The sequence below is a fragment of the Cynoglossus semilaevis genome, chromosome 7 (assembly GCF_000523025.1).
Source record: "Cynoglossus semilaevis isolate Cse_v1.0 chromosome 7, Cse_v1.0, whole genome shotgun sequence".
In the NCBI taxonomy this organism is placed as follows: Eukaryota; Metazoa; Chordata; class Actinopteri; order Pleuronectiformes; family Cynoglossidae; genus Cynoglossus; species Cynoglossus semilaevis.
In genome coordinates this window covers 12,675,054-12,684,474 of record NC_024313.1, presented here as the reverse complement: position 1 = coordinate 12,684,474, position 9,421 = coordinate 12,675,054, and the positions used below count along the sequence as shown (strand labels likewise).

General features: G+C 42.9%; 1 protein-coding gene across 5 annotated transcripts in view; it reads right to left on the bottom strand.

Annotated features, from left to right (window-relative positions):
- Positions 1-9,414, bottom strand: part of gtf3c2 (general transcription factor IIIC, polypeptide 2, beta) — an 11,111-nt gene extending 1,697 nt beyond the window's left edge. For 2 of the 5 annotated variants that reach the window (XM_025056730.1, XM_025056731.1), the window contains exons 1-19: positions 8,341-9,414; positions 7,395-7,489; positions 6,424-6,997; positions 6,013-6,140; positions 5,401-5,600; positions 5,211-5,305; positions 4,985-5,062; positions 4,738-4,839; positions 4,428-4,655; positions 4,232-4,343; positions 3,837-3,954; positions 3,245-3,276; positions 2,748-2,877; positions 2,499-2,643; positions 1,949-2,110; positions 1,700-1,778; positions 1,455-1,586; positions 1,025-1,291; positions 485-592 (exon numbers count right to left, since the gene is read on the bottom strand). In XM_025056730.1, coding sequence (XP_024912498.1) covers positions 485-592; positions 1,025-1,291; positions 1,455-1,586; positions 1,700-1,778; positions 1,949-2,110; positions 2,499-2,643; positions 2,748-2,877; positions 3,245-3,276; positions 3,837-3,954; positions 4,232-4,343; positions 4,428-4,655; positions 4,738-4,839; positions 4,985-5,062; positions 5,211-5,305; positions 5,401-5,600; positions 6,013-6,140; positions 6,424-6,997; positions 7,395-7,410 — 2,706 coding nt within the window. In that variant the 5' untranslated portion in view covers positions 7,411-7,489; positions 8,341-9,414. Of the gene's footprint in view, positions 1-484; positions 659-1,024; positions 1,292-1,454; positions 1,587-1,699; positions 1,779-1,948; positions 2,111-2,498; positions 2,644-2,747; positions 2,878-3,244; positions 3,277-3,836; positions 3,955-4,231; positions 4,344-4,427; positions 4,656-4,737; positions 4,840-4,984; positions 5,063-5,210; positions 5,306-5,400; positions 5,601-6,012; positions 6,141-6,423; positions 6,998-7,394; positions 7,490-8,340 lie in introns of all 5 variants that reach the window. The other 3 variants (XR_003050046.1, XM_008313558.3, XM_025056732.1) reach the window with 3 other exon arrangements.
- Positions 9,415-9,421: the final 7 nt, after the last annotated feature.

Below are 9,421 nucleotides of genomic sequence, written 5' to 3'. Positions count from 1 at the left end.
TTAGCACTGAGTCAACTCACTGTTTCTGTTTTTAAGTTTGGTCTAAAACTCAACTATTTTAATACGTGCTTTTTTTTTTTTTTTTGGCCAAGACAAAGAAACGTCTGGACACCTCCGTGTCTGACGCCCTCAGACACAGCGGCAGCTTCGAACCAGAGTTTGTTTTTCTTCTGAGACATTGTCCAGTAGTGAGTGAGTGTGTCCATCATCTGGACCCAGAGGGCAAGGGGTCAATGCCTGCGACTCTGGGCCTTCAGACATCAAACTCTCAAATGACTGCTTTCCACCCCCCCCACGCCCCTCCTTCCTCCCACTGAGGGTGACGTGTTTCTCATTTTACACATCATTACATTGGTTCTGTCTTTATAGCTGCCAATCAGAGGAGGAGGAGGTTAAAAGAGGAGGAAGAGGCTCCTTTTAGAAGTCACATGGAGCTGCAGTGGCACTGTGTGTGTGTGTGTGTGTGTGTGTGTGTGTGTGTTACCTTGTGTACAGCAGACAGAGTCATGTCATCTAGGTTCAGTTTTCCATTAATTTCGGTGGCACACATCTGTTTCCATGGAGATCTTTTCTCTGGTCCTGACAGAGAACGCTGACACAACAGACGACGCCACGACTTCAGAAGCTTCGTTCAAATTCATCCAGTCATACTATAACTCTTTTTTTTTTTTAAACAGTTTCAACAGTGTGTGAATTCTTTTATCCATGTCTGTCACGTTGTTGGGCAGTTTATGGTAACTTTTAGGTTTGTAACCTTTTCAGGTTTGTTAGTTAGAATTTACTGGTTAACTTTCTATACTCAGGTCACAAACTTTATTTTAAACAAAACTTATTAAAATGTTCGAAATTTTTTTTATCCCAATTCAGCAACAACTTTGAACTTCACTAAATTCTACGTCTATCATCTAACTGGAACTACACTTTTTAAAATCTTTTAAAACCTCATATGTTCACAGATGTATTTTATATTACCGGTATATTAGTGTGTGTGCGTGTGTGTGTGTGTGTGTGTGTGTGTGTGTACCATATCACCGTCTTTGTGGTGAAGACAGTATTTCCTCACTGCCTCTCTGTACGTCTGGAAGCGCAGAGGAAGACAGTTGTTCTTTGGATCTGTCGCCTCCTCTCGTCCATTCATGTTTTCACTCCCTCCTTCAGAACCAATCTCCTGTTCAGATGGCGCTCCTCCTCCTCCTCCTCCTCCCTGCTCCTCCTCTTCTTCACTTTCTTCCTCAGTGGTGTTGTTAGGAACCAGAGAGGTGACGTAGACAGGCTGAAGATACAACAGAGACTGGAGAGTTGGTGCATACACACACACACACACACAAACACACACATATATATATATATACACAGCTATAAATATACATGTTTATATATTATATATGTACACACATACATATATAAATACACATATATCTATTTTTTGTTCCACTTTGACTCAGTTGACGTACAAATCTTCTGTCCTTTAATGCTTTTTGATATGAAGGTGGACAGAAACTGATGTGAGGTACGATTCCCAGGATCACCTCACCCAGAGCATCTGCTGACATCACACAGTTGGTCCAATCAGAGTGGGACATAGACTGCAATGGAAAAAGAAATGGACCAATCAGCAGTTAGCTTCTCAGAGCACGTGGTCTGTGATGAGCATCTTTACACACACACACACACACACACACACACTAGAAGGCCTCACCCAGACACTGCCAGTCCTGGGAACAGCAAAGACTGAGTTCAGGTGATGGTCAAAGTAATGGACTCCCTGTGAGCCCTTCCTGTGAAAAGTAAAGGGTTCAAAGGAAACGTCACGTGACTCACGGGTCCATTTCCAGTCTGGCTCAACATGATCCTCTAACATCGTCCGTATGTTGACAGTGAACTTGACCTCGTGGGAAGAAGATGAATAAATGGTAGTTCCTAAAGTAAAGAAACATGTTTTCCTTACGGTACGTAGGCGATATCCTGAGCTATAAGGAGCCCTGGAGCGTTCAGGGGCCAGCAGATTTCATTGGTCAGGTATCTCTTCTGGACCGTGTTTGGACCGTCCAGCCTGCGTAGATCCCATGTCTTGATGTAACGGTCTTCTCCTGCGGTGGCCAACAGGTGTCTGGGACAGAGGGCGTTATGAAAGGTCAGTCAGGTGGTCATCAGTGGAACACTTCTGTCAATAAAGTTCACTTTTTTATAGAAAAAGTTTTCATTCACAGTTAAGTTCAGTTTAAACCTGTCAGTTCCTACACACCTTCTGAGAAATCAGTGGTTCTCAAACTATGGTTCACGCACCATATGTACCATAAAGTGGTACTTGGGCTCCCTCTGGTGGTACGCATGGTATCCTGTCACTGATATTCCAGCTGTTTGATGGGTATTTCTGTATTTTTTACAGCCTTCTTATAAAAAAAACCCAGAAACTTCTACTGTAACTTGGATATTAAACCAAATGTTGTCTCCTAGTCCAACAGCGAGTCATAATAATAAGACGGTGTTGACTTTACCTGGAGGCTGGACAGAAGGTCAGGGACCGGACACTGTGGTCATGGGCCAGCAGGCAGCGATAGGGCAGCAGACTCAGAGACTGGTCCGACTCTCTGACTTGTAACAGTGAAGACTTAGTGGTCAGATCCCAGAATCCAACTCCACCTGGACACAGAGGAAAAGGACCTTTTCTTTCTGTCTCACACACACTCAGGTCCACTCAGGTCCTGGACTCTGGATCCAGAATCAATCAGAAAATCTCTTCATACCATCGTAGAATCCAACAACAATTACATTGTGTGGTTTTTGGGGCAGCCAGTCCATGCACAGGACTTGTCCACTTTGGTCTTGGCGAGGACATTTCAACGAGCCCATCTTTAGGGTGACCACGCCCTCTGTCTGCACAAGAACCAAAAAACCAAACACAATAAATCTTCAGTAGGTGTAACAGCTTCATTTTCTGTCTTAAGGATTTCCAGCCAATCGTACGAACAAGAGAACCGTCCTCAACAACCTGGAACATTCCCACAAACCCTGGGCTGAATTTTACTCATGAATTAAAATGTGGTTTTCGTCCTTCAGAGCCTGGAGGTTGACCCAGGTGGCTGCGCCTCCCAGTGGCTGAGACTGGCGCTCTATGAATAAGAGGCTGAGGCGTGACTTTAGGAGGCTGTGTAGAACTGATGGAAACAGTTGGATGTTGTTGAGAATGATCTTCTGGTTCTTTAAAAGTTCTGTTTGAAAGTAGGTGGAAACAGCTGCTGACCTTGTATATTGGTAATTCTTGGACCTTTTTTCCTGTGAAATAAAAAAAGTTAAATCAAAAACTGGAGGAAACTTTTTTTTTTTAATCTCATGTGATCTTCAGTCAGGTGTTGTGGTCCAGAGGCGGCTGACGCACTGATGGAGATGGACTGAACCACAGGCTCCACCATCCATCATGTCAGTGTGTACTCAGCCTTCTGAAGTCTAGTGGGCTGCGTGTGTGTGTGTGTGTGTGTGTGTGTCTGATGAGTGGTGAACTACTGCCGTTAACCAGTAGATTGACTCTCACACTCTGGTACTGATATCCAAGAAACAAAAACAGGTCAAATTCTCTGACATTAAACACATGTAAAATCAGGCTCTTAGAATCTGTTTTCCTGGTTTCTAATTCCTGTTCCTGTTCCTGGTATCACCACACCACTGCAGCCCTGTGTCCATGCGTTAGAAAGACAATACTGCCCCCTTTTGGACACCAGAAGCAAGCCATGGTCTGGGTGCGTCTTCTAACAGAAACCTTGGCACCTCTGTGTCCAGTCTGTGTGAGAAGAAGATAAAACCATCTCAGTCCCACCACTTGGTTTCATTTGTCTTACCAGAGCGCTGGAGGTTCTTGCTGGTGTTCAGGGCGTCAGGGTGGGGGAGGCTGTAGATGGTGACCACACCTGTGGAGCTGGAAGCTGCCAGCAGACCCAGCCGGGGCAGGAAAGGAGCCTGTGAAGATGAGTGACATCCTGGGTATGGACTTTGTTGAAGTGGGTGGTGTCTCTCTCTGAACAGTTCAGGACAGACATGTGCAGGTCTGTGATCTGTTCTGTACATCCCTCTGATAAAGACACTTCTTCTGTGATAAGATCCAGCTCTAATGAGGACCTCCAAATATGTTGTGAATTATGTGGCTGTTAGACCAAATCAAATACAGGATTTTGTTCTAACTCTGAACTCCTAAAACCAAACTATTCTTTGTGGAATGTTTTGTCATCATTTTTACCTTTCTCCCACAGCTGGGGAGCTCCCACGCTCCTGCAGGACACCACTTCAGAGTCCAGGTGAAGCCGTGGTCGTGGGCCAAGCCGTAGGCCAAGGTGGGCAGGGAGTCTGGGCTGCAAGACAACTGAGAATAAATCCAAAATGACACCAGAATCAGCCCTAAAACAACAAACAAACCATGAACATTGTTCAGGTACCACTGGTTGTACTCCAGTTTGCCCACGTCCCACAGCTGAATAAGTCCTGGTCCACTGTACATCTTGTGGACATGGTGTAGGTCGTCCATGCCCTGATGACAGGCCACAGCAACGTACTGTGTGGCAGCGGCACCATCAGGCGTAGGACACCACTCCATGGCCCAGACCGGGCCCCCAGTGTACAGGGACATGTCCCAGCGTTCAGGGTGGGCGTCAGTGGCTTCAAACCTGCTCCAAAAAGGCAAACACGAATGTTTCCTTAAACACTACGACAGAAAATACCAGCTGTGAGCTGAAATGATGTTGTTACCTGTCGAGGGTCTTCAGAGGCGTCTCCTCCTCACTGAGGCCTTCTCTGGTCACCTTGAACTCTGCAGACTGAAGCTGCTGAGGCAGGTGTTTGTCCAAATCACTGATGAACAGGTGGAAACACAAACATAAAAGTGATCATTCACTCACAGAACAAATATCTCATGGATGTCATCACAGATATACAGTATGTTTATGAGCCACTGTCATATAAATGAGCAGTGTCAGTGTGTACTTTTGAAAAGTACCTTTGTGGAACCAGGAGCCAGTGGTTGGAGGAGGGGACCCACTCAGGAAACTCCCAGCTGCTGTAGTACTGCTCACGACTTAACAAGAAAAACCAACACTTTTATATTAAAAAATAATGAATTATTAAATCATTATTCAAACTAATCATTTTTATGTTCCATCTGTAGAAACCCAACGTTTGCAGTATTTCATTTACTGTGCGACAGGAATACAGTAAAAACTCACAACTTCCTCGTGGTCTCGGTGGCGTCCCAGACCACGTTCATGACGTTCATTACGAGGCCGTTCTGGGCTTTGCCTTTAGAACCAACACCTAGGCTCTAAAGGGGAAAGGGCAGTTTTCAAGTAAAGACTTATTTTGTTCATAAGTTCCAATCTCAGTTTTCATCTTTTTTAATTAGAAGAAAGTACTTGCATTTCTGTGGTTTTTGATGAGCAAAGATGATGAACGTCGTACACCTTTCCCAGAGTCATAGTCCAGATCCAGGTGCTCAGGCTCCTCCTCGCCTCCCGTCTCCTCAGACTCCACCTCATCTTCCCCTTCAGCTGTTGGTACAAAGTCCTCGTCTTCATCGTCCTCAGAATCGTGTCTCTTACGTTTCCTCCCTCTACGTCCTGGAGAAATATAGACAAAAATGTGTTGTTTTCTTGTTTTTGTGTCAGGTAGAAACAACGGAGGAAGAAATAAACCTCAGTAATGAACCACAGGGGGTAAGTAGGACTAATTAAAGGGCAGTTTCAAGAATCTGACCAACAACTGAGGGTTTTGGCAGATGTAGCTGAAATGTTCCGCCAAACTTTAGCATAAAAGTAGCTAAATGTTGGGAAAGAACTTTGAAAGTTTTGAAAAAGAAACATTTTCTCATTAAAGAACACAAACACTGAGTCTAGATATTTATTAGCCAGAGCAGGTGGAGACTTTAGTCTTTCTGTTCTGTTCTGTTCACAGATCCACATGTTCAAAATCCTGGTCTGTCCCTTCAGAGTCATGGAGCTGAGAAGCAGTGTGTGAAGATTTCCACTCCACCTGTGCTTCCTTTGGCTCGTTTTTCTGTCGACACTGGGTCTGGAGTGACTTCATTGGTACCAGGGTCGATCTCATCGGTGGTTTGACCAAAAACCTCGTTAGCCAGGTTCTGTAGGTACTTCAAGGCCCTGGAGGACATTTTGGAGATTACGTTTTCGTGCTGGGATTAGAGGAAAAGTCAACAGTGCTGCACCACTTATGTAGCTAAATATAACAGCAGTAAGAGCTAAAGGGTAACAACAAAGATACTAGAGCAGTTACACAAAATTATTAAATACATATATTAAGTGACTGAGAAATGAAACAGGTCTTTTACTTTGATTGTACTTAAATATTGTACAGTGACTGAGAAATGAAACAGGTCTCTTACTTTGATTGTACTTAAATATTGTACATTTTATTGAGGTTTACATTTTTGCGGCGCTCCTCCTTCGTCGACCTCCGGGCTCCACCTCCTCCTCCTTGTCAGGTTGGACACTTTGCTCCTCACTCTGTGTTTCTGTGACAGGTGGTTCCGTCTGTAAGGTTTTCCTCTTGGTGTACTTCCTCTTTGGTTTTGGTGTTCCATTCTCCTGCTGCACACAGTCCACGTGTCCACTTTCTCCACCAGGGACTGGAAGACCTGCGTCAACATCGGCAGATTTCCCAGCAGGAGTTGTTCTCCCGGCAGGACTTTTTCTCCCGGCAGGAGTTTTTCTCCCAGCAGGAGTTTTTCTCCCTCGGGTCTTCCTCCCTCTTTTGGAGGTTTTCTTTTCTGAGTTTTTTCCATCGAGCTCCTGAGGTGTTAGTTCTGCTGCTCCCTGTTCTCCATCGACAGGCTGCTGTGTAGCATGTTCTGCTGCTTTGACTTTGGCAGGTCTTCCTCGCCTGGAGTGGACTCGTGGAGATACTTCCACTTCATAATCAGAGTATTTGGGGTTCTTCCTCCGCTGTCGTCCCCTGGAACTGGTCGTTTGGACCTCCTCCACTGACGGCGTCTCCTGCTCTGTGAAATGAAATTGTGGCGTCCGCAACATTACTGAATATAGAAGTAAAACAAGATACAAGTATTTACATCTGCCAGAAGATTAACCTCAAATAAAGACATCCAAACAGAAAACCTCACTTGTCACTTGTGTGTGTATATATATATACACACACACAAACATATTTATACAAGCATACATGTACGTAAAGATCACCCTTGACTTGACTTACATTACTGTATAGATAGTATTAACACTAGTCCCTTATTCAGTTATAAATTATTTATTCTAATATATAGAGTATCTATCACTTCTGCACTTCTGGTTATATTAAAATACATCAATTAAATTAAATCCACTGCAAGTATATTAAGTATGTATATCATTAGGTGTGTGTAGAGGTATGTGGGCCAGTACCTGGTTCAGAGTCCATAAGCTCTGGGTTTCCGGTGCTACCTGGTCAGATGCCTCTTCATGTGTAAAGCTGGTTTTTTCCCCCAGCTTTTCTGCAGCTTTACATATAAAAAAAGGGGGAAATAAAATCAGTAAATAATGGAAATATATTAAAAATGTCTCATGAAATCATATCTAAAGCCTTTTGAACAACAGGTCTTTTGTTAATAACTTAATAATTGAATCAGTGTGTATGTATCCAGCCTGGAACAAAAATATGACAAGTCAGTGAATAGCTCTTAAGTGAATGAACCCAAACAGTAAATTTGACTTATATATGTATGCATTCACTGTAGCTATGAACGACTGGCCAACTATTTAATGACCAAACCTCGTTGGAAAAACGACATCTTTACTTCTAAATCCCGTAGTGAACGCTGTGTGATGAGTATTTTTAACAGAACAAGTTGGACTTTTAATAAGTATAAGTCAATTGTCGGTTCGGAATACATTATATTATTAAACTTCTAAGTTGTGCTCGAAAGTAGTCACAGGTGCGCGCCTACGACGCACCTGTGACGACTGTGACCAACCACCCGAACCTCGGTTAAATGTGACATATTTTACCGTTTGTTCTCGTACTTAATTTACGTCACGTCATACACACAGGACAGTTTGGGCTCTGAATTATTATAACTTATTTGTAAATTCTGCTATTTAGTATGAAGAAGAAAAAAACATTTTTTAAGTTTTTAAAAGTACCAAAAAAAAAAAAACCTACAGTATGTTTGTTTTCCAGTAACTCTCACCTCCGTCCAGCCACGCTTATGGAGCTAACACACATTGCTAATGCTAATAGCTGTAAGTCAGCAGGGAATGAAACACTGTTTTTACTGTTATTAAATACACTTGTATATTCACTTCTTTAACAGAAGTACCGTCATGTGTTATGGTACCATTAAAAACTCACCCTGAGAAGCAGAGGAGCTCCCTCCCCTCGGTGGCGAAGGCTGAAAAAGCGTCGATAGAAACCGGGAACAAGACTCCGGTCACTTGGTATCGAATCCCACAGTCAGCGTCACAAAACGTAGCAGTAGAGGCTCACGGGAGTCATACAGACATTACCGGTACACACGCCTGGACGTAATTATTTCATAAACCGTGAGCTGAACACATCATATGCGCTGTTTGTGTATATTCGGGTCCAGATAATGTAACGTTCTGCCTTCGTCAGACCGCCATGTTTTAATAGACATGCTCAGTGCTCCACACTGCCCCCTGACTGCGGAGTGAGGGACAACGACGCAATCTTTCATCAGAAGTAAAAGACGGTTAAATATCCAACTGAATATAATTGATGGAAGTGTAGTAATAGTGCCTGTTTTCCGCGCTAGTTTACATTAAACATTTGGTTACTTTTTATTTTTTCTTGGAATATTAACAAAATCAGGTAAAACCAACTTCAGTTGGAGTTTTTACTATGCAATAGCTTTTTCACATTTGAGACAAATTATTTTTTAAGGCTCGATGAACCTTATTTTAAATATGTTTTTATAATTCTATGTCTGGCTAATTTATGGCTAGCCCTGAGCTAATTCAGCCTTTTGCTGTATTTACATCAATATTTCCCTTATTAAGGCTATATTTATTTAGTAGTTTTGGCTAGTGTTTGCTACTCTTTTCAGTTAGTCTATCTTTGTTTTAATACAAACATCTCTATTAATAAAACACTCAAAATACAATCAGACAGAGAATATACTGTATTTTTGCGCACAGATTCACAGATTAAAGGGTCAGTCGTTAAGACTAGAAATCTGTCTCTCTTCATTAAAGTGAAGACACGGACGGAATAGGAATACATTTCTAAAAGGAACTGGAGAAAAAAAAGATTACAAAGTAATGACGTCGGTCTGTCAGCCCACGTCACTGGAGTCGATATAGAGCGCAGACGACATGAACATTAGGCTACGTGCTACTGGTTCAACACACTGTCCGACAACTGGGATTGTTGGAGGAGAACTGAGGAAAAAAACCCTAACATCTTTTAACTT